At 36.4% G+C, this 25808-nt stretch overlaps 1 protein-coding gene across 1 annotated transcript in view; it reads right to left on the bottom strand.

The window, feature by feature from the left end:
• RAD51B (RAD51 paralog B) overlaps positions 1 to 25808 on the bottom strand; it is a 784849-nt gene that overhangs the window by 67354 nt on the left and 691687 nt on the right. The window contains exon 9 of the mRNA XM_074290461.1: positions 20569 to 20672. Coding sequence (XP_074146562.1) covers positions 20569 to 20672 — 104 coding nt within the window. The remainder of the gene's footprint in view (positions 1 to 20568; positions 20673 to 25808) is intronic.

Here is a 25808-nt window from a genome sequence, read left to right as displayed (position 1 = left end):
ATTGATCAATGATGGACAGAATCAGCTACACCCAGAGAAGGAACACTGGGAAATGAGTGTAAACTGCATTTTTTGTTTTCTTCCCAGGTTATTTTTACCTTCCGAATCCAATTCTTTTTTTGCAACAACAACAACAACAAAATTCAGTTCTGCACATATACATTTTATCTAGGATATACTATAACATATTTAATATGTATGGGAATGCCTGCATCTAGGGGAGGGGGTGGAGGGAAGGAGGGAAACATTAGGAACAGAAGGGAGTACAAGGGATAATTTTGTAAAAAATTATCTATGTGCTGTCAAAAAAATGTTGTAATTATAAAATTAATAAAAAAATTAAAAATAAAATAAAAAATAAAAAAAAGAGTGAGGGCTGCGTGAGGCAAGTGGTGTTCATAAGTTTAATACTGGGGAGGGGAGTAAGGGGGAAAGGAAAAAGAAAAACATAATCTGGGATTAACAAGATGGCAGGAAATACAGAATTAGTAATTTTAACCATAAATGTAAATGGGGTAAATTCCCCCATAAAGTGAAGGTGGATTGCAAACTGAATTAAAAGCCAGAATTCTACAATATGTTGCTTGCAGGAAACACACTTGAAGCAGGGAGATAAAGGTAAAAGGCTGGAGCAGAATCTACTATGCTTCAGGTGAAATGAAAAAAGCAGGGGTAGCCATCCTGATCTCAGATCAAGCAAATGCAAAAATTGATCTAATTAAAAAAGATAAGGAAGGGCACTATATCTTACTAAAGAACAGCATAGATAATGAAGCAATATCAATACTAAACATATATGCACCAAGTGGTATAGGCATCTAAATTCCTAAAGGAGAAGTTAAGAGAGGTGCAAGACAAAATAGTCAACAACTATACCAATCTAGTGTTTGAGAAACCCAAAGACCCCAATTTTTGGGATAAGAATTAACTATTTGACAAAAACTGCTGGGAAAATTGGAAACTAGTGTGGCAGAAACTAGATACTGACCCACTCTTAACACTGTACACCAAGATAAGTCAAAATAGGATCATGATTTAGGCATAAAGAATGAGATTACAAATAAATTAGAGGAACATAGGATAGTTTACCTCTCAGACCTGTGGAGGAGGAAGGAATTTGTGACCAAAGAAGACCTAGAGATCATTATTGGTCACAAAATAGAAAATTTTGATTATATTAAATTAAAAATGTTTTGTACAAACAAAACTAATGCAGACAAGATTAGAAGGGAAGCAATACACTGGGAAAACATTTTTATATTCAAGGTTCTGATAAAGGCCTCATTTCCAAAATGACTCTAATTTATAAGAAATCAAGCCATTCTCCAATTGATAAATGGTCAAAGGATATGAACAGACAATTTTCAAATGATGAAATTGAAACTATTTCTACTTGTATGAAAAGGTGTTTCAAATTATTATTGATCAGAGAAATGCAAATTAAGACAATTCTGAGATACCACTACACGTCTGTCAGATTGGCTAAAATAACATGAAAAGATAATGACGAATGTTGGAGGGATATGGGAAAACTGGGACACTGATGCATTGATGGTAGAGTTATGAATGGATCCAACCATTCTGGAAAGGAATTTGGAACTATACTCAAAAAGTTATCAAACTGTGCCTACCCTTTGATCCAGAAGTGCTACAACTGGGCTTATATCCCAAAGAAATATTAAAGAAGGGAAAGGGACCTACATGTGCAAAGTTGTTTGTGGCAGCCCTTTTTGTAATGGCTAGAAACTTGAAATTGAATGGATGCCCATCAGTTGGAGAATGGCTAAGTAAATTGTGGTATATGAATGTTATGGAATATTATTGTTCTATAAGTAATGACCAACAGGATGAATACAGAAAGGCTTGGAGAGACTTACATGAACTGATGCAAAATGAAATGAACAGAACCAGGAGATCCTTATACACTTCAACAATTGTACTGTATTGATCGATTCTGATGGAAGTGGCTATCTTTGCCAATAACAGGATCCAAATCAGTTCCAATTGATCAGTGATGAACCGAACTAGCTACACCCAGTGAAAGAACACTGTGTGGACCACAACATAGCATTTCTACTCTTTCTGTTGTTGTTTGCTTGCATTTTTGTTTTTCTTCCCAGGTTTTTATTCTTTCTAAATCCATTTTTTTCTTGTGCAACAAGATAACTGTATAAATATGTATACTTATATTCTATTTAACATATACTTTAACATGTTTAACACATATGGGACTGTCTGCCATCTAGGGGAGGAGGTAGAGAAAAGGAGGAAAAAAGTTAGAACAGAAGTTTTTGCAAGGGTCAGTGTTGAAAAATTACCCATGCATATGTTTTGTCAAAAAAAAGCTATAATAATAATAATAATTAATAAATAAATGCTTATTCCCTTACCTTCTTCTTATGTCACCTAACTATGGCTAGGGCATATGATAGCACTGATAAGGCACAATAATGAAAGTATTATTATTGTACAGATAACTGTGTTACACCAACTACCATTTCACCGGTACCTACTGTTGCTCTCTTTATAATATCTTTCTGATTTATTCTCTGCTGACTCCTACTCCAATATTTGGACCTGTGAACTTTCATGAATAAAAGCTGATTAACTCTTTGCATTTGTTTACCCATTCTCCCTCTCCCCCATTCTGGTTTGACTGATTGAAAACACCAATCCCCCATTTCCAAAAGCCTAACAAATGTTTCTAGTCAGATATTGTTAGCATCTCAGATTTCTTGGTCCATAATCTAAAAATCCAATATCTGAAGAGTACTCTATCCAGCAGCATGCTGGTAAATGTTTAACAAGTGGCTGTCCAAAATTTTTTTAAAAGTACAGAGAACACACTTTTTAAAAAATTATATCTTTTTATTTACAAAACATATGCATGGGCAATTTTTTCAACACTGACCTTTGGAAAACCTTCTGCTTCAAAATTTCCCCTTCTTCCCTCCACCCCCTCACCTAGATGGCAGGTAGTCTAATACATGTTAAATATGTTAAACTACATGTTAAATCCAATATATGTATACACATTTATACAATTATTTTGCGCACAAGAAAAATCGGATCTAGAAAGAAAAAAAAAAACCTGAGAAGGAAAACAAAAATGCAAGCAAACAACAACAGAAAAAGTGAAAATACTGTGTTGTGGTCCTCAGTTCCCATAGTCCTCTCTTTGGGTTGATGGTTGTCTTCATTACTTGACAAGTGGAACTGGTTTGAATCAATTCATTGTTGAAGAAAGTCACGTCCATCAGAATTGATCATTGTATAGTCTTCTTGTTGCCATGTATAATGATCTCCTGGTTCTGCTCATTTCATTTAGCATCATTTCATGTAAGTCTCTCCAGGCCTCTCTGAAATCATCCTGCTGGTCATTTCTTACAGAACAATAATATTCCCATAACATTCATATACCATAATTTATTCAGCCATTGTCCAACTGATAGGCATCCATTCAGTTTCCATTTTTTAGCCACTATAAAAAGGGCTGCCACAAACATTTTTGCACATGTGGGTCTCTTTCCCTTCTTTAAGATCTCTTTGAGATATAAGCCCAGTAATAGCACTGCTGGATCAAAGGTTATGCACAGTTTGATAACCTTTTGAGCCTAGGAGAACACACTTTTAAAGTTTAATCTGCATTATTGACATTTTTCCTATCTCTTTCTTAAGTCTAGACAATCAACAAAATAATAAATCAAGTGCCGTTTTGTAGTGGTTGCTGATTTTCAAGGGGTAAATGTTCACATCCAAAAATTTAACAATCAGTTCACTAGCCCTATGAGCTAGCTCCAGCATACCTCTTGTTTTAGTTTTCCTCCAGATCCTTTTTCAAGTTATTCTATTTCTGTTACTGGCATCACTATTCTCCCAGTTATCTAGATTCCTCTTTTGCTTTCTGTTTCCTCTGCATTCAATCCCATTTCAAGGCTCCTTGATTTTTCCTTCAAAGTATTTCTTCTTTATGTTTTATGTGCTATCTATTCCATTTCCACTACTCCCACACATTTCCCATTATCATGTCACTCTTTTTCTGCACAAAGATCTCAATTGGTCCCTTAGGACTTCTGTATTCCCTTTTGCAATCAATCACACACAGCACTGCCAAATTAATCTTCCTAGAGTAGAAACTCAGATTATATCTTCATTGGTTTACTGATGCTCACAAAATAAAGGCTAACTATGCTGGCTAAACATGGCCACCTGGGATACAAAACCATCCACAAAGCTTCTCTACAAAAATATGGCCCAAATAGATCTTCTTGGAATAGAAGACCCTCCCCAGAAAATCCACAACTTTTGGACTTATGACTCTCCAATACATATGTACTATTTCAGCCAACACTTACTGTTTTTTGGACATTCCCTATTTTCCTTTCTTACCATAATCCTGCAATATGAAGCAGATAAAGCACTGGAGTTGGGAGCCAAAAAAATCTGAGTTGGAATTTCACTTCACCTATCACAGAAGATTAGTAATGGCATAAGCTGAGACAAGTCTTATTTGAGGCTTAGTCAGTCAATTTGAATTTGTTAAGTGCCCACTCCATGCTAGCCCCTGTTCTGAGCTCTGGGGATCCCCAAAACAGTAAAAGACAGTTCCTGCTCTCAAGGCACTCACAATCCAATAAGGGAGACAATATGCAAACTTTGAACACGCAAGATTAATACAGGATAAATTGGAGATAGAGGGAAGTCACTAGTATTAAGAGGAATCAGGAAAGTCTTATAGAAGATGGGCTTTTAGAATGAATTAACAATAGCATTTGCTTCACAAGACTGTTGTGAAAATACATAAGATAATGTAAGACATTTGTAAATGTCAAAATACTACAGAATTATGAACACCTAAGTGGATATAGTAGGATGGAGGGGTGGGCTACAGTTCTGGACCTGGAGTCAAGAAGACATCTTCCTGAGTTCAAATATGGCCTTAGTCACTTATCCGGGGCAAGTTACTTAATTCTGTTTGACTCAGTTTCCTCACCTGTCAAATGGCAAACCACTCCAGTATCTTTGCCAAGAAAACCCTAAATCGGATCGTGAAGAATAGGACAGGACTGAACAACATAATTATTATTGTTACAGCTATGTAACAACAATGCTTTCCTTATAATCTCTACTAAATTTTTAACTGACTTTGGGAAGACACTCCCTTCATCCTTCTCATCTATGACATCTAGCTTAAGGCCTTGAGCACTCTAGATGTCAGTAGTTCTGCTGATTTCAAATTGGAATGCTTTCTATATTTGCAAATGAATTCTTAATGGTAACAACAAAGTTGAATTCTCTTCAAAGGAAGAGAATTCTCTTCTTCTTGAAAGGAAGTAGACTGGTGTGAAGGTGCAGACGAAAATACAGAGAATACTTACTAATCTTGTGTACATATGAATGAGAAAAACGTGTATATATAATTAGAAGGCACAAAGAAAGCTATTCTTCCAGCTTCAGGCTTGAAAGGGCTTATTTGTCGTTAAAGATTTTAAAATGTATTAAGCATCATTTTTTGATTAAGAACAAAACACTCGATTTTTGGCATATGCAAATGATGTCAAATATATTAAGAGTTCACTGGACCTACTCATCTAACTTATTACAGGCTCTTTGAAATTCCTGGCTTTTAGACAATTGCAATGGGCAAAGCTTTACTGTAATACAATGCTGGCTTTGTCTTAGATAATAATTATTGCAAATATTAGGCTGTTTAAATTAGTCTGAGATGTCCTATGCTTGTTAGGTCCCTGTCTGATGGGTTCAGTAGGACATTTGTTTCCCATAGCTCCATTTCCTATCAGAGCAAGGGCACAAGCCAGCATCTACTTGGGTAGAGGTCTCCTTGGGCCTCAGAAATGACGGATGATTTTGGAAAGATAACTGACTCAGGATTGGCTGTAATTATCAACTAAAAAAAAATAGGTTAATCCCAGAGATTGGTTGGAAACAAAAGGGACAGCTCACTTCAACTGTGGCTTGTGTCTTCTTGGTCTAAAGCAGTTTACCTAGCTTTGACATCCCAGCTAAACAGGCCTCCAGAAGACTTAAATCTTATTGAAGGGATCTATAGCCTCAGTAAGAATGTTTGCTTGAAAGTGGCTAGCTAATAGGATCTTCTGCTTCCTATCTTCCCCAACTACTTTAATTGATTAGAGACCCTACATAGAACCACCAGTATGTCAGGATTGGATTATGAGTGAAGCCTAAGGACTGGAAGGAGGAACAAGGAAGTGTTATTGAGTGTTTGTGCCCCTGGCACACTCTCCCTTCCACTGTCTCTAATAAAGAAGGTGATAAATGGCCACTGTTAGAAGTAAAAGTTGTTTGTCTTTTGTTTTCAAAGAGGACTAGTGACATGGTGGGTCAATGCCTTGACTGAATTCCTCTGAGCATTAGACAACTTTCAAAGTGATAAGTAACAAATGAGCTGCATCCTGTTCTTTCAGAAAGGATTTCCAAACTGAAAAAAAAATCATCCTAAGCTTCTGATGTACTGACATGCTGACAAGGCTAATATTGAATTAAAAGAAGAAATATAGAACGACCATTTTACAAAAAATTAGGCAAAAAAATTTTCTTACAAACATACATAAAGAATTAAAAATAAAGAATAAGTAGTTTTGTGTAATTGTGATGAAAGAAGATTTAAGGTCCATAATGAACCATTAGTGAATGTGAACTAAGTATGCTTTAAATCTACATTAAAAGGAGTAAAGCATTCAGGAATTACAAGATGTCATTTCATTTTACTCAACACTGACCAGACCATGTTTGGAATTAAGTTCCATAATTTAAGGGGGAATATACTCAACTTAGATATATTTTATAGAAAAGAGCCAATTTTTTTAAAGGAATGGAAAACTAAATGTATGAATAGGTATTATTTGTTCCAGAGAAGAGAAGTCACCCAGAATGTTGGGGGCATTTATAGCCATCATATATATGAAAGGTTATTCTACAGAACACAAGAAATTTTCTGTTTTCCATGTTCTAATGGCAGAAATTTGAATTAGGTAAGAATTTCCAAATGTTATAAATTTATTTCATTATTTATTAATTCTCCTTATCTTTAAGTTATTTTCCTACCCCTCCTCCTCAACAATATGGATTTTCCTTTGTCTGAGAGAGTTTTCCATCATTATTTAAGCTGACATAGGGATGTATATTTTTTTCCTCTGCACAGTTTCAATTCTACTGCCCCCATTTCTGAGAATATAAAACACTTCAAAATGCCCATCCATCTATGGTCTCCTTCTTTACAGGGAGTGTTGGACAATAACTCTATTAGGAAATAGGAGGAAAGGCATATAAGGATATTTCAAATAATTTTGGTTCTTCCTCTAGTCCCTTTAAACCCTACTTAGGGGTTAAATATGAATTATAGGATTGAATGCATTGAAAGGGATCTTAGAGAATATCTATTCAAATCTACTCATTTTATGTGTAGCAGTGTTGGTAATCATGGTGAGCAGAGAGGTTCAACTGTTTTCAAGACTGCTATTTACCCCTGACTCATTGTCTACAACTGACTCATTGTCTATACAGGGTTTCTGGTAAAGTACACCTTCTCTGTTCGGGGAAGTTTTTTGGAAGGATTTGCAATTCTCTCTATATTATTTAGCTCTGAGTTCTCAGTCAGAGACAGCACATCTGGCAAAACACCTTAGTTTTTTATCTCTTCCTTCTCTGGAGAATTCAATTGTTACGTTCTAACTGCATTCCTAATAAGTATATACCCAGATCAGCAAATAAGTGATGGTGCTTAACTTTGTTAATAAAGACAAAATAAACATCTAAAACAATTAAGGGTAAACAGACTTTCCCCATTATCTACCCAGAAGGAAATGCTTCAAGCTCCTGTGAAGGAGCCCAAAGGAAAGAAAAGATTCAGAACTATGGTCTTAGAATCTGTCCAGATATTCCAGGTGCCCACTTGGTTTAAATAGTCTCACTTTATGGTCGCTACCTCTGCCCAAGCTTCTACTTTCTTAGCTCCACAGAGCTTTTACAGTCTCAGGAAGTGGGTGCATCTTCCCTTTTCTTTTCTTTTTTTTTTTTTTAACAAAGTCGTCTGTGGACAATCAGTGTGCAAAGAGCTAGGACTATAAATAACATCATAGATTTAGAGCTGGAAAGGACCTTACAGGTTATCTAATCAAACCCTCTCATTTCATAAATGAGCCAACTGAGGCCCAGAAAGATGAATTAAATAGTCTAACATCAAGTAAATAGTAAGTGGCACAGTCAAGATTTGAACCCAAGTCCTTTAAGTCCAAATCCAGTGGTTTTTTTTTTTTTTTTTCATTATAGCACTCTATTTTTTATTTCTTCTAACTAGATGGATGGATTCATAGGAATGTTTATTATTTCATTCTTTTTAAGGATAACTAATCCTATTGCCCAGTTAGAGTTAAAAATTTCAAGCAAGATGTGAAAAGACTAGTCATCAAAACAGACTAAGAGATAGAGGGAAGGTTCTGGAGGGAAAGAACTATTTTACCTTTCAAGGAAAATAATCTAACTCATGCATCTTTTTCCTGTCACTGAAGGTGACCACAAACTCATGGGTGAAGGATGAAATTCCTCTCAACTAATTCCAATCTGCTTGCAGGAGCAGCCCAATATTAACATGTGGTTATGAGCAGCAAAGGAACTAGAAAGCCAACAGCATGGGGTTCCAGGTGGATTCAGTCTCAATCACTTCCAGATCCTCTGGGGACCTCTAACCTCAGTTTTGACTTTCCCAAGCCTTGTAAAGACATTTCTGTTTCTGGAAGTCCCACAGTTTTGCAGTTCAGAATACTTACTTATTTATGACTTACCATCCCCATATGCCATCAAGCCTGTGGACAGAAATGAGCTGATGATTCAGCAAAAAATGGTTTTAGGGATACAGAAAACATTCTAGGTTGGTTTTTCTAAAATTGCACTGGCAGTGGATAGGTTTGCTGAGGTCCATGAAACAAGGGACCAACTCTAGCACACTTACTCTTTGTCTTGAATGCCAGCAATGTCAGACTCTGCCAGACCAATAGGGTAAGACTACAGGTGTGGACCCTCAAAGGAAAAAAAAGCTCTTTTCACAGCACACAAACACAGATTAGATTGGCAGGAACCCCTGACTGCTCTAAAATGCTGTGAAGGTCAGTGGGGGACGGGCTGAGGAAAGCGATAGCGAAGTGATCACCTCGGTAACTAAAAGTCCCAAATCATTTACAGAAGCACAGAGCCAAGGTAATTCCTCGGTTTAGTTCATTTTATAGAACAGGCTACATCTGAGATATTCTATAGTATTGCAAAAATGAAAACAAACCAAACAAAAAACTACAGCAGCATACCAAATCTAAACATAGCTATAAAAAAAGATCCTGAGTTCTCCTTCCTCTCCTCTACTATCCTCATTTTTTCTGTTTTCAGAAACTAACAAAATTCTGTGACTAAAATCCTCAAGTTAATGATAGGAAATAAAGGCCTAATATCTTTAGAGCAGCAACTCTGTGAGCCAGTGTTCTACAGCACTACCAATGGGGAAATCTTTGCCCTAGAGCCTTATTAGGCTTCACCCCATGACTGTGGGGACACTGGCTTCCAGGAACCCCCCACCAAATGATCCATTCTCATGACTCTTTTTGCATCAGATTCACTTCTGCAATGTGTCTAGCTAACAGAGTTTCCCAAGTCAAATACAAACAGCAAGAAATATTTCAAAACCCAAATTTTATGAAGGGAAAGAGAATTTTTTTCAGCCAAAGGACAATGCCATGAGTAAATGGGGAAAAGTCTTGCTCTCAACCACTGCCACCTCTGTCTTTCCTCCTTCCTTCCACTCTGCTTTATGAGGAACAGACTCAAAATGCTTATGGTAACTAAATAGATATGAACCTTTGACCCTCTGTACCATATTGGGAGATCCAGAGTGTTCAGATCCAGTCCTCTTAGGTAAGGATGAAACAATAATACCATGGACTTAGGCAGCAGAATCTTTGTTGAACAAATAGTTCACTTGCAGGTATTCTTTGTTTTTGCCTTTGAATTTTGAATTTTGCCTTTGAATAAAATATGATCCTTTTAGTAAAGGAAGAATTCAAATTAGCATTACCCATACCCCCAATAATATTTGAATGTATAATAGAATCCATCATACCTAAATGGACATCTCCCAGATTCGCAGCCCTATCACTCAAACTGGAGGCTTGAAAGTGTCCAGGTAAATGAAAACAGAGTAGATTGGCTACCATTTTTCTCTTGTTGGAAAGCCTAAACAAGATAACTGTGAAATACACAATTGAAAACTTACTGCCAACCAGGAGATCACTATACACTTCAACAACTATACTGTATGAAGATGTATTCTGATGGAAGTGGATATCTTCAACATAGAGAAGATCCAACTCACTTCCAGTCAATCAATGATGGACAGAAACAGCAACACCCAGAGAAGGAACACTGGGAAGTGAATGTAAACTGTTTGCACTATTGTATTTCTACCCAGGTTACTTATACCTTCGGAATCCAATTCTTACCATGCAGCAAGAAAATTGCATTTACACACATATATTGTATCTAGGATATACATAACACATTTAATACATATTAGTACATGGGATTGCCTGTCATCTAGGGGAGGGAATAGAGAGAGGGAGGGGAAAATTTAGAAAAGTGAATATAAGGGGTAATGTTGTAAAAAAAAATTACCCATGCATATGTACTGTCAAAAATTATAATTATAAAATTAATAAAAAAGAAAAAAAAAAGAAAACTTACTGCCTACCTCTACTCTATTATTCTCCTGCTCAATTCCCCAAACCTAAAATTTGTGAAGTTGAACAGAAGATGTAGGATTCCAGGTACATGTCTGGGAGCACAAGAATATTACCTTTAGGGAGAGTTTTGTGACTGTGTTACTTGTTTACATGTGTAGGTTCCGGAATCCGAAAAGCTAGCCTTTAATATTATAACTTTTAAACTTTTATATAGCAGGTAGGTAGAATGTATTGCTATATTTTTAAAAATTAACTATCTGCAAAGCTGTGCTGGAACTCTGGAAACTTTCCTATGACCAACAACATATGATTGGCCGTTCCAGGGGTTCTGTTTAATGTGGCCACCACTCAGGTTCTACACATAATTCCCAGATCTCAGTGGCTGCCTTGCCAATATTGGAAGATTACAGGTCTAGAGCCAGAGGGTAGCCAAAAGGCCATCTAATACAACTCCCTCATTTTATGGATGAGAAAACTCAGTGGGTTTCAACGTCAAAGGTCATTCAGATGGGATGAACCATAGGATAAGTGGGGGTATGTCTTTGAATAATCATTTATATAGTGCCTATTGTGCTGTGTCTTTCACAGTTATCTCACTTGATCCTCACAACAATCTTGCCAGTAAAATACCCTAATTTTACAATTGGGCAAACTGAAGCAGAGAGGCTAAAGTCATACAGCTAGTAAACTTCTGAGACCAGACTTGAATTTGGGTTTCTCTGACTCTGTCCAGATGCTTCTTATAAAATATAAATCAGAATGGCTCTCAGAGGCCATCCTTTCAAATCCCTTCATTTTATATATGAGAAAATTGAAGCCCCATGAACTGCTCAGATAGTGGCCATCTTTTGAAAAAAGGTCTTCTGACTAAAGGGTAGTAACTTTTCTTCTGTACTTTTGCCATTTGACCTCCTACTTGGCATTAAATTTTAGGGGCTATCAGGCATTGTAGTAGAGTAGACAAAGGAATGAATTAGAAGGCAGGAAACCTAGCTGAGACTCTTCTGTGAAAGAGTGGAGCAAAAGAGAGAAGAACTTGGGCTGAATAAGAAAAAAAATTGTGTCACTAGTGAAGAGGATGAATTCAGTGAGAAGAATATTTGCAAAATCTTGGAAAAACTTTTAGAAAATTTGGAGAATAATCTCCAAGTCTTAGTCCAGATTCTACTTCCAGGGTTAAGAGAAAAAGAATCAAGGACAATTAAAGATAATACAAAAAAAATGAAAGAGGATTAAGAAGGCTTAGGAATAAAATTAGAAAAAGAAGACCTAATAAAGAAAAAAAGTAAATAGTTGGCCAGAAAGGTAAGAGGTTGGCCAGGAATGGTAAGAGAAACTATTAGAAGGTAAAGCAAATTGACTAAGTAGATTGGTAAGTGGGGCAAATTGATGAAACAGAATTGTTAATTTTTTTTCCATTACTTTATGATTTTTTGTGACCCGATTTGGGGTTTTCTTGGCAAAGATACTGGAGTGGTTTTCTTCTCTGGCTTATTTTTACAGAAGGAAAGAAGAGAAAGGAGGAAGGGAGAGAAGCAAGAAGGGAGGGAGAGAAGATGAAAAGAGGAAAGAAAGAATGAAAGGCAGAAAGGAGTCTTCCTTGCAGAAGGAACACAAACAAAACAAAATAAATTCATTTAATTCTTTAAAACCAGCAGTTTATAATCTTTTTAGTTTTAAGATACTTTTATACTCTTAAAATGATTGATAATTCCCCATCTTTCACCAAAGAACTTTTATTTATGTGAGTTATATCTACCAACATTTACCATATTAGAAATTAAAACATTTTAGCATCACTAGGAAATTTTTACCTTCCAGGTCCTTTGAAAGTGTCTCAGGACTGAACAGGGGTCTCCAGACCACAATTTGGGAACCACTATCCAAAACAATTTAGGAAGAATGAGAAGTAAGAAAGATGATCGTAGAAGTAATTTAATGGATGCAGTAAATAGATGCTGCTTCCAACAGACTGGGAAAGAATGGCCTAATTAGGAAGACCAAAGTCATCCATGGCACCTGGGCCATTGCCAGTACAATGACTCTGCAGGAGAGAGTGAGGCTGGTGACTTTGCCCTGCACTGCCTCACTTAAATCCAATTCACACACAAGTCAAGACATCATCCTCGTGATGTCATTGTTCCTCTTCAAGCACAAAGGACAAACGACAACGACTGGCCAGCCTTGGAGATGAGTGTTTTGGTGAGAGCCAGTGGGCATTCCAGTGAGCCTCAGTGGAGGGCTTAGTAAGGGTTGGGAGGCCCAGAGGAGCACTTTGGGTATTTGGCCTTGCATCACCATTGTGAGGTGTGAAGGGTGTTCCCAGGTGCTTGCGTCCAACAAAGTTTGTGGCTTGTGCTACTCAGGCACATTGCTATGCAGCAATGTTCCAGTGTGGGGAGCAAGTAAGGACAGCCATGAAGTCAGTTCCAATCCACTGCTGATCTAAATTGTGCCAGCTGAGCTTGCTTCTGACTCTCTTTCTCTAAAGAAGCATATTTGATGACATTGAGCAATTATAACACTAAATGCTCTCTAAATCACCTTCATTCTGGGTATAACTCAGATTCTCTGTCTCTGGTTTATTGGAAGTTGGGTTAGTGATTTCCATTTTTTCTAATTCCCTGTTGTCTAGTGTATTGCACTGATTTACCTCTCTGTTTTTAACTATTACCAGATGATCTTGATGCCTGCTGCTTTATAATATAGTCTAAAGTCTGGAAGTGCTATTCTCTCTTCTCTTTTCATCATTTCCCTTTGTTATTCTAGAACGAGGCTCACTTTCTAATCTGATCAAAGAGCTTAATGATACTATATTTTCCATCTTTCTTAATTAATTAGGCAGAAGCATCTTCATGCTCCAAGTCAACAAATGAAGTATAGAATCTTATATTCCTGTTCTTTCTCCACTAAATAAACTCCAGTGGTTCCTTGTAACCTCCAGTAACCAATACAAAATGCTCTGTTTAGTATTAAAAGCTCTTTAAAATCTACCTTTCCAATTTTATTATGCCTTACTCTCTAACATGTGCTCTTCAGTACAGTAATGTATTCTACAAACAAGACACTCCATCTCCTGACTTCAGTTTTGTCCCTATGGCTGATTAGTTAAAAAACAAATTCTATCCACTCCAAGTGAGTTGGGAAAAGAAGGTGTGAAATAGGTAATGCAGGTCTTATCAGTAGATCCCAGTCTTCCTACATCCCCTCCAACATTCGTCATTATCCTTTCCTGTCATTATAGCCTGACAGGTGTGTAGTGGTATCTCAGAGTTGTCTTAATTTGCATTTCTCTGATCAATAGTGATTTAGAGCATTTTTTCATATGACTTAGAAATAGTTTCAATTTCTTCATATGAAAATTGGCTGTTCCTATCCTTAGACCAATTGGAGAATTAGATCAATTGGAGAATGGCTTGAATTCTTATAAATTCGAATTCTTTATATATTTTGGAAATGAGGCTTTTATCAGAACCTTTGAATGTAAAAATGTTTTCCCATTTTATTGCTTCCCTTCTAATCTTGTCTGCATTCGTTTTGTTTATTTAGTGGAGAAAGAACAGGAATATAACTTTTAAACTTAATATAATCAAAATTATCTATTTTGTGATCAACAATGATCTCCAGTTCTTCTTTGGTCATAAATTCCTTCTCTTTTCCCAGATCTGAGAGGCAAACTATTCTATGTTCTTTTAATTTGTTTATAATATCATTCTTTATGACTAGATCATGAACCCATTTCAACCTTATCTTGATATACAGTATTAGGTGTGAGTCAATGCCTAGTTTCTATCATACTAGTTTCCAATTTTCCCAGCAGTTTTTGCCATATAGTGAGTTCTTACCCCAAAAGCTGGGGTCTTTGGGTTTGTCAAACTCTAGATTACTACAGTCATTGACTATTTTGTCCTATGAACCTAACCTATTGCACTGATCAACTTCTCTGTTTCTTAGCCAGTACCAAATGGTTTTGATGACCACTGCTAGTTTATATAGTTTAGATTTATTTGCATTTTTTTCATTAATTCCCTTGAAATTCTTGACCTTTTATTCTTCCAAATGAATTTTGTTGCTATTTTTTCTTGGTCAGTAAAATAGTGTCTTGGGAGTTTGACTGGTATAGCACTAAATAGATTACTTTAGGTAGTATTATTCTCTTTATTATGTTTACTTGACCTATTCAAGAGCACTTGATATTTTTCCAATTGTTTAAAACTGAATTTATTTGTGTGGAAAGTGTTGTGTAGTTTTGCTCATATAATTCCTGACTTTCCCTTGGCAGATAGATTGCCAAATATTGTATACTATCGACGACACTACTATTTGTTCATTCTCCTATCTTATCTAGTGCTTCTTCTCAATCAGCTTTCTCAAACTGTCATCATCATAAATCATCTAAGTCTCACCCACTAAGCATAAATGTCTCCTAAGTCTCTATTATGAGTTCTCTTATTTCTCTCAGTGATCAAATTAGCTCCCACCAGTCTAATGATTGTTTCTAAGCAGATGAGCCCCAAATCACATGTTACAAACCTAATGTTTCCAGGACGTTTATTAGGTGCTAATAGCATGATGCTAATAAACAAGGCAAAATTGATAAGTGTGACAATTTTTTAAGCCTTTGTGGTGAAAAGAATTTTGTTATCAAGAATATTCTCTTTAGGACACCATGGAGAAAGCCCTGAAGACTGCTGAGAAAAAATAAGTGACCTACCTTTCTATATTTACTTCATACTAGCTAGCATTTATATACCACTTTGTGGTTTGTGAAACATTTTACAAACATTATCTTATTTGGTCTTCACATAACTCTGAGAAGTACCCTATTTTAAATATGAGGAGACAGAGATATATAGAATTTAAGTGCTGTGTCCAGGGTCACACAGCTAGCAAGTAAAAGGCAGCCTTATTTGAACTCAAACCTTCCTGATTCCAATACAGAGTTCTATCCACTGGCTGTTTCCTAAATTTGACATTCTATGACTTTTTACAGCTTCTTTCAAAAGTTCAACCCAATTACCATTTCTTACAAGGTCTTTCTTGGTCCCCTCCAGTTGTTAATGTTCTTTCTTCCTCAAAATATCTTCTATTTACTTATAGTATATATGTTGTATTTATTCCACCCTAATCCCCTAAATAAGTTCTCTGTGGCAGAGACTGTTATTTCTGCTTTGCACAGTGCATTGCATATAAGAGTTACTAAATACTGATGGAATTAAAATTGAATTTTTCCAGCCTATTTAGCTGTTGGGAACAGAAAGGATCATTGCCCAAAGAAACTGTTCTCCAGAGATATTGCGTATAAAAACATAATCAATCCAGTTAGAGAATTAAAGAAAAGCCTTGACATAATTAGTGGCTAATTAAAATAGACATCATCTAATCCCTTTGAGAATATACCCTAGCACTAACCTTTGAGCCTCTGATGTTTAGAAGTCATCAAAGAAGTAGAAGATGGGTAGGCTATGTGACTCCCACTTCTCTATGCCAGATTCCTTTGAAAGATCCTCTGTCTGTGTTGGAGGCATACATTATAGCAGAGGGAAATGGGGGGTTTTGAAGTGATACTTCCAATTAAAACCATGGGGCAACTGTGCAAATAAATTTTTATTTGGGAAGTTCTAATTAAAGTCCCTTCCTGGATAATATTACCCTAATTCAGAACATTGAAAAGTGATAATTTACAAGGTAATTTGAAAACAGTGTCTCAAGAAGCATTCTGTTATTATTTAGTTGTATCCAATTCTTTGTGACCCTATTTGGGGTTTTCTTGGCAAAAATACTAGAGTGGCTTGCCATTTCCTTCTCCAGCTCATTTTATAGATGGGAAAATTGAGGCAAACGTGTTTTGCTCACAGGATTACACAGCTAATAATTGAGTTCAAATTTGAACTCAGGTCTTTTGGACTTTGGATCCAGTACTCTATCCACTGTACCACTTTATTGTCCAAGAAGTATTTTGGGAATCATCATTTTTTAATTTTTTTTCCAAAAGTAAAGATAGAAATAGGAATCTAGTAAGGATGACATATGTCTACATGTTCTGCGTGGAACATATTCACCCTATTTATTCATTCAAACTTAAGTACTGCAATTTTTGGCGAGCTAAATTGCCTGGGCTAAATTGATCAGATATTGTACCTTGGTGAATTCATCCCACTACTTTTGATTGATGTCCTGAAAAAAATTATTTTAGAGTTAACATTCTATTTTTCCCTTTTTTCCATGTTTCTAATCTAGTTACCTTCTCTTGGGGATGCTTTGACTGTAGGAGTGTGGAGGAGAGAAGAGGAGAAGGGAAGGCCAGGGGGTTAGATTTCACACGAGCAACTCTGAAAAGGTAGAAAGCATTTATAACCAAAGCAATGTACTTGGCATGAATTCTGTGTTCCCTCTGCTATTACTTCAGAGCGTTATACTTAAATAAAAGATTCTTCCTCCCCTGAATTTCCCTGCCACATAAGCAAACTTCTTTTTAGATGACCTCCTACCATGACTGTAAAATAATTCCCTGCTTGCTGAGAATGTTGGAAAGATGATGGTCCCATAAATGAAGCACAAAACATTATGACTTATATAATTTTTGTAAGGATAAGGGGATATATGTAAGTCAAAACAATTGATACTGAATTCCCTTTTGGAAAGAAGAGGGCCAAGGACAAAAAAATTAAGAGAAACAGAGAAGTCATCTGTTCTATTGTTATAGTTCTTTCTAGGGAAGGGGGGGAATAAGAGAAAAAGGATGTACCCTCTGCTAGCCTAGAAATGATGGAAGAAGATTTAATTTCTTCTTTAATCCAAAACACAAAATTTTATACTTATCCACCCCAGTTAGTGTAAGACAAGACATATACAAGTATTGTTCCCTTCATCATAGAATATCTTGAATTGTAATGGAAAGAGGCAATGTTTCTCTATCTACCAGTCAAATGTTCCTCTCCTACTCCTACTCAAAACAACTAGTGGAACCCTCCCTCAGATTACAATATTTTAATCTAACAATCAGGCCCCTTTCCAGGAACATATTCTAATTAAGTTTTCAAGGGAATGTTTAGAAGAAACCCTTCTCCTACCCTCACACATAATGTATTTCCAGGTGAGTGGGACTTAGGAAAGCTGAGCAGTTGAATGTAGTAGTATCATTCTTAACCTTAAAAGAGAACATGTGTTTGTATGTGTGTATGAGGTGATGGTGGCAGATGAGAGGAGGCAGCTACTGAAAGGTGTTTCAGGTGTCTCCTAAAACTCTCTTTCCATCTAAGCTGCTATCATCATCAACAAAAAAAAGTCAAACCTGGATAATTTCTTTGTCTTCCTAGCTGTTCCCTGAAGTCTCTACTTTCTTCTCCCCCACTTTCTTTTTCCTAAAACAAATGAATAAAAAAATCCCTTCATTCTGGCTACCACTTTGCATCTATGAGACTTAATGAAGAAAAAAATGAATATTGAAAATGAGTATGTAGGTGTCTTTGGCTGACTATTAAAAATGCTCTAGACTTGAGTGTGTAATGCTATATATGTCTCTGATCAGATGCTCAGAAAATTGTGCAGTATTCAACACAGTTTACCAAGTATACATAGAGCTTCTATTACATGCAAAGAAAAAATGAAAACTAGTTCCTGCTTTAAAGAAGGTAACAGACTACTGGGGCAGGGGGAAGAAAACCTAGAGAGAGAGGGCAATCTGTTACAGATAAAAGTTACATATAAATTATATATAAAATAAATTCAAAATCATTTCTGGGCATGTGGATGGAAGAGCATTAACTGAGAAGGGGGGGGGTGGGATGGCAGCACTATTCAGGAAAGGCCTTGTATTGGAGCTGTAACCTAAGCAGAACCTTGAAGAAACTTAAATAAGGCAGAGAAGTACATTCTGAGTGTGGGGAGGATAAACTTTTTAAAGGCATGAAGTTGGAAAATGGAATATAATGTTCAAGGAAGAGCAAGCAGGCTACCTTGACCTGAAAGTAGAATGTGCTATTAGTTTGGAAAGTTGAGGGAGTAGGGAGAGGGTTTGCAGATTGTGGACTGCTTTGAAGGCCAAATAAGAAATATGCAGGTTATTCTAAAGGCAGTTGTGCAGAAGAGTTATGTGGTCAGATCCATGTTTCAGGAAGGTCTCTGTGGCAGTTTCATGGAGTATTGATTAGAGGAAGGAGAGCAGTTGGGAGGCTAATATAATAATCCAAATCCAGGGGACAGAATCAACAAAATTTAGCAACTAACTGGGTAGGGGCAATGAAGGAAAAGCAAGAGTTTAGGATGATTACCATCCTGGAAACCTAGGTAACTGGAAAAAAGAAAATATAGTACCACATAGGGGAGTTTGGAAAAGCAGCGGAATAGATGGAGCTCAAAGGGACCATATAAATTTGTGATTGAGATGATAAAAATGATTTGAGGGCAAAAGAAAAGGTCACTTCCAAACTATAATATTTGTACTCTGTTTCTTATTCTCCTCTTCTTCATCCTTCTTCCATCTGAACCTCGCATCCTGGGCTCTGATAGGTCAGTTTTCAACTTATTGCACCCATAACCCAAGCCTCCATTTCACTTATTGTTTCCAAATCATAATGCTGCTGTATTCATTCCTCCCTTCCTTCTAATCCATAGTTCCTCTATTTATGTGTTCTCTTCCCCTTGTAGAAGGCAAGGTCTTTGACGACAATTACTGTCTCATGCACCTACATTTATTGCCCTCTCCCCAACACACACATATTCCCCATTCTTAGCACACTGCCCAGCATTAATAAATGCTTCATCCTTTTCATCCTTTGGGAGTTATCTGGAATGCTGATGGAATCATCAAAAGAAGGAATCTAGGGAAAGCAGAGAAGGGCTGGCTCAGCCCTGGAGCTACCCACTCTTAGGAGGTGGAAATGAATGATAATCCTGTGAAAAAGCTTTCAAATAGACAGGAGGAGAATCCAGGAGAACCAGAAGCATCATAAATGTTCAAGGAGGAAAGAAAAAAAGGTAGGTGTGGTCAATGGCTGATAATTAAGAAGATTGAGGATTGGAAAAGCTCCTAGCGTTTGGAAATTAAGAGATCACTGGTAAAATTATAGGGAGCACTTCAGTTGAGTGATGGAATTTGAAGACAGATTGCAAGAGGTGGAGAGTAAGCAGGACATGAGGAGTGAAAACAAGCATAAAAGGGGCTCCTTATTCACCTCTATCTTAGAAAATTCCTCTTTTCCTTCAAGAGCAAGCCTTTCCTCATCCTCTCAACTGCTATTGTCCTCCCTCTCTAGTTACCTGGCACAGAATAAGTGATTAAATAAATATTTATTCTCTTCCCCTTTCTGCCCTTGTTTAAAAAAAAAAAAAGAAATGATTGTGGAAAAATAGATTGCAACCATATTTTGGAAGGCTCCATTTGGACTTTATTTCTTGGGTAACTAGTTGGATTTTTGTGGCAGGCCTGTAATCAGTAGGACCTGAGTTCAAATCCAGCCTCAGACAAGTCATTGAACCATTGTTTGCTTCAGTTTCCTCATCTGTAAAATGGTGTTAATAATAGCACCTATCTCTCAAGGATCAAATGAGATAATCATTATAAAGTCTTTAGTACAGTATCTGGCACACAGTAAATGCTACTTAGCTATTATTAATGAGGCATCAATGGGTTCTTTGAGTGGCAGTCTAGGTATATCTGCAAGTTTGAGATAGTATTGTGGGGGAGGAAGTAGAAATTAGAGGTAAAGAGTCTGATTAGGACACAGGACCTGTTCTAGCATCGTGGAAATGGAAATATAAATGGGGGAATGAATACAAGATACATTATAAACAAATGGCTTACCTGTCTTCTCTTTGAGTCAAGATACTGGAGAATCAATCTGGTGTTGACACTGTGACTCCACGTGTTCCCCAGAGCAGCCATCATACAACTGGATCCAGAAGTACCTGAAATTAACCATGTGCACTATATAGACATAAGTCTAGTTTTTATTCATTGCTTCTGGGGATTATACTGATAGACACAAAGTTAGTGAGTTCAAGAATATTTTTTGGAAGGGGGGTATTCAGTCTGGTGATTTCAGCAGCGTAAGGAAACTCAAAATATGGAAACTTCTTCCACCAAAGCAAATGAGCAACTCATCTATCACTTATTATAGCATTGCCCAAGTCAGTGACTTGTCTAAGATCTTAAAATTAATGTCAGAACTTAAATCCAAGTTTTCTTTATTTCAAAGCCTACCTTCCAACCATTATGGTATCCCACTAGATTGACAGTAAATATTGTAACTCCTGAGTTTAGTTCCCATAAAAGCAATTAAATGAATGTTAAATATATCTTCTAATCACTATCTAATACTTAAAACCACTATCAAGATCAATCTACTCTACAACTTCGTAAAAGCAGGCATTGTTTTGGCACTATGGCACAACAACTCATGGAAAAAAGCTCAAGGTTATGGTTTCCTTCACATGTAATTTTCTAATGGTCAAATTTTCCTAATTAATAGCAATGATGATCTTGGCTAACATTTATACAATGCTTACTACACATGCCAGGTACTAAGCACTTTACAATTATTATCTCATTTAATCCTCCTACTTGAAAGGTAAGTGCTATTATTATCCTTGTTTTACAGATAAGGAAACTGTGGCAAATAGAGGGTCAGTGACTTTTCTGGGGTCAGAGAAATTTTTTCAGGTTAAATTTAAATTCAGATCTTTCAGACTTCAGGCCTGAAGCTCCTGATTCTTCTAATTGTTAGTGCTTTCTTCTTTCTCAAATTATCATATCTCCACAAAAGAATGCAAGTTCCTTGAAGGCAGGGATTGTTTTTCATGTTTCCTCCCCAAATCTTTAGTATCTCACATAGTGCCTTGCCCTGAATAGGTGACCAATCAGTGCTTATTGAATTAATTTGGATAAAAGTGTCCCTAGTGAAATAAATCGATATGATTCTCCATATCAGTGTAGACAGATAGCCTATCTATTTGAAGTTCCTTGAGATTTTTTAAGTTTCAGAAACCAGAATAATCCTTTTCCTTTACCTCAATTCCAATCCTTTCGCATTTCTAGTTGGTCTTATTTATCTCCTGAATCAGAAATAACTCTTATATCGATGGGAGAATAATGGATGCATTGTAGGTCAGAAAGGAAAATATGATGGTATAGAGGTGTGAATGAACAAGTTGTACTGGAGGAGGAAAAAGTGAGACACTTTCCTGGGCTCCTCTGGCTCTTCTGCAGCCCACAGTACTCGTTTCTGTCCTGGATGCCATTCATTGTGCACTGTTTGACATATAAAGTCCTATCATCAGCATCACTAGGGACATTATTAGAGCACCAATTTGCACAGAGCTATGCTAAGTACATGGGTTTCCTAAGAAAGACCCTCCTTCTCTCTGCCCTCTAACATCAATCAAGAGCAGCTGGAATGTTTTCAGCAAAGCTTTTCAAAATTGAGCCTTTACAATTAAGGCACAGTTGTTCCAATAGCTAAACCAGTCTGTTGGGGAAATAGCCTAATGAACACCAAGCACAATAAAAACACTTCTACCCATTTGAGAAATTACAATCACTGGCACTTTTAGAGGTTCTTAACAACTTTAAGCATATCCTCCCTTCCAATCCTCAAAATTTAATAAGTGCTCCGGCTATTATGAGTCCCATTTTATAAATGAGGCAACTGAGGCTCAAAGAGGTTAAGTGAGTTGCCTATATTCACACAGCTAATAAGTATTGAAAGGAGGATTTTAAGCTAAGTCATGATCATGCTGATTTCAAGACCTGTTCTCTCTTAAATATACTACTATGCTTATGATTATGTTTGTGGCTGAAGTATAGAGCTATATAATCATGTTTTAACTTTTACTTTATTTGTAATTATACCTACATAATTAGACTAGTCAAAAAAAAAAAAAAAAAAGAACCCTTAACTTTGAGACCTCAAAAAGGCTTTCTATAAATTAGTACTTGTAGTAACCCCCTATAGATCTGTCTCTAATCCATAAGGAACCAATTCTAAGCTTAGCTTTATCTGATTTATGCAATCATGGACTTGCTCAATGAGCTGCTCATGCTATCTAGAAATAGTCTGGAAATATTCTTTATTCTTTGATTCTTTATTCATTTTGTTTTTCCTGTGACTCTAATTTACTAGGAAACTTAAATTAGTTAATCAGGAATTTTCAGGGAAGGGAGAAGGATAATAGTAATGAATAAGTCTCTTAATCCCATGGGACAGAAGGATGAAGTTACTTTTTATTGATAGAAATCATACCCCCAAATCATAAGGTCATAGAGTTATAGGCTTATAAGTAGAAGGGATTTTTGATAATGTTAAACTTTAGTTTAGCTCATTCATTTCACAGATGAGGAAACAGTTCTACTCATTCCATTACCCCTTATAGTTTAAAAATGTTCTATCACCAAAAGAGTAAGGATGACAGACTCTTTAAAAAATGATAAAACCATCTCTCAAATTAACTAAGTCTCTTGTTCTGCTTTCTCAGTTAATACCAGGCTCCAAGGAAGACTGAAAATTTTTATGGATGATGAGTCTTTGGAAAGCCTTTGACTAAGGGTGTGATGTCAGCATCTTATCAAACATCTGAAATCTTCACATCCCTTAGGCAAGTGTTTAGCTTCCTCTGTTCTGATGTACACCGATAACCAAGGGCAAGGGGTTTCCACAAATGCAATAAGTGTCCTGGTTTGGCAAGCTGCTTGACCTGATTCAGCGAGGCCTTTTCAGCTGGCCCCACAAAAACCAGGTGGCTTGGAACTGAATAGTCCCTGAGTATATGATTGACAATACTGGACAGAATTGAGAGGAAGGATGTTTCTGATTTGACCTTGTGTAACAGTGACTTGAATTTTAAGAAAACATTGGGAAATTGTTGAAAGATGAGGAAGGGTTGGTTGAGATCAACTGAGGACAGGAAATAGGGAAAGAGCAGACAGATATAATATTTCATTTTTTGAAAAATAATGCCTCAATTATAAACTTAGTAACACTCAACAAAATTACATAAGCAAATATGTGAAGTTGAATCCCCTCAGATACTGTTATTTAGTAACATCTTTTGTCTAATACTCTTCCAACCAGGAAACTAAATGGTTTTTTAAAAATTATTTTTGCCTTTTTGAATTCCAAATATTTCTATAAAAAGTAATAGAAATCATCTTCATTTTCCATGGAAGAAATTCATGTAAGGAGGAATTTATTTGTTTGTTTTTTGGAAAAAAAATTTAACCTAGACTTAAAACAGTGAATTGAGCAATACAATGTCCTTTATCAATGACCTAGCTGACCTGACAGTGAAATATAAAATTGAACTTTTTATGGCCAGTAGGGAAAGTGCTAAACTTGAAAGTCACAGGATTTGAATTTGGATGCTTGTTCCTTTGTGCTTGCAACCAGTATTACATTGAACAAATCAAAACAGTTAATTAAATGTTGCTTTAAATCTTAGCCTCTTCATCTGAAAAAAAAAAAAAGGAGGAAGGAAGGTAGACTAGATGATCTATAAAACCCTTCCATTGTACTCCTTTGAACCTGTGAATATGTCCTCCTAAACCAAACTACAATTGCAAAACCAAGGTTTTAATTCTTTATGGCTGAGGGTTTTAAACTGCCCAAAGCATATTTTAGTATTTTATTATACCCAGTGTTGCTAAAAATAAATGAGCTGGAGCTTAAAAAAATCTTTCCATTAACCAGAGTTGTTTTTTTTTTTTTTTTTTTTTTTTTAACTTAGCAGCATCTGACTGTAATTGCTATCTTAGGTATAGACTATAAAGCAACTGTTTTACTCAGTTCCCAGAATCCTCAGTGTCTCTCTTAGGGACCTTCTTTGTAAATCATATAACTAGCTCTGTGATGGTTTTTCCATCTGTAAAATTTGAATAGTAATATTTGCCTCCAGGTAACAAAAGGTCCTTGGTAACCTTTTAGATGAAGATACCCAAAAATGATGATGGTGACAAGTATGAATATGAAACTAGAAAAGACAAGCTTGGTCATTGTACTGATGGAATTAAAACTAAAAATTTGGGTTGCAGGAGCATCTTTCACCTTGTCTATTTTTGATAGTAAGTCCATATTTTGCTGGAGAGCAAAAAGAGGGGAATATGTGGGAGTAGGGGTAAGACCTGGGAAGGAAAGCCAATCTTTTATTTAAGCCAAAGGGTCATCCCAATTTACAAATATGCTGATTTTGGTTGGATCCTTGAGCAATCAGGATCATCCCTAGTGTATATACTTGGTTCCCTCAAATCATAACCCGACTTACACCAGATTGTGTCAGCATTTGAAAGGAACTTACACAGGAGGCTGTAGGAGGGAGAGGCCAACCTCTAATGGGAAATCTCTAAAAATATTTCAATTTATGGCTATGGTACAAGACAATTTTCAGAGAGCAAAGCTAATCTTTAGCAGAGTCTCCACTCTAAAAGACAAATTCTTACATTTATGAATGGCAAATATGAAAACAAACCAGGCACAATGAGACATAGGTTCAAGGCCAAATATAGTTGGATATCCTCTCCAAATTGAAAAAAAATTATCAAGACTAGGAAAGAGGAAATGTCAAGAAATTGAATGAAAATTCATACAAATGCTATCTGGACTTAAATGAACTCATGGAATAAACTTTGTTTTGTTTTTTCTTAACCAGGGTGAACATTATTGGAGGGTTATATTTAATGGATAATAAAGTATGGACTGACTCTGGGTTAGACTGTTTTTGACTCTGTTATTGGGGTGGGGATGGAGGTGTGAGAGAGAGAAGGACAGAGAAACACAGAGAAAGAGACAGAGACAGAAAGAAGGGGAGAAGAAAGAGGGACACACAGAGAGACAGAAAAAGGGGTAAAAGAGAAAGGATAAAGGGAGGAGAGAAAGGAAAAGAGGGAGGGAGGGACAGAGAGACACAGAGAGAAATATACATATACATAGACAGAGAGGGAGGGAGGGAGGAAAAGACAGAGTAATAGAGAGAAAATCAGATAAAGGGGGGGGAGAGAGAGAGAGAGACAGAGAGAGACAGAGAGAGACAGAGACAGAGACAGACAGAGAGACA

The sequence above is a fragment of the Sminthopsis crassicaudata genome, chromosome 2, assembly GCF_048593235.1.
Source record: "Sminthopsis crassicaudata isolate SCR6 chromosome 2, ASM4859323v1, whole genome shotgun sequence".
NCBI classification, from domain to species: domain Eukaryota; kingdom Metazoa; phylum Chordata; class Mammalia; order Dasyuromorphia; family Dasyuridae; genus Sminthopsis; species Sminthopsis crassicaudata.
Note: the sequence above shows the minus strand (reverse complement) of the source record. Positions and strands in the feature narration are given on the sequence as shown.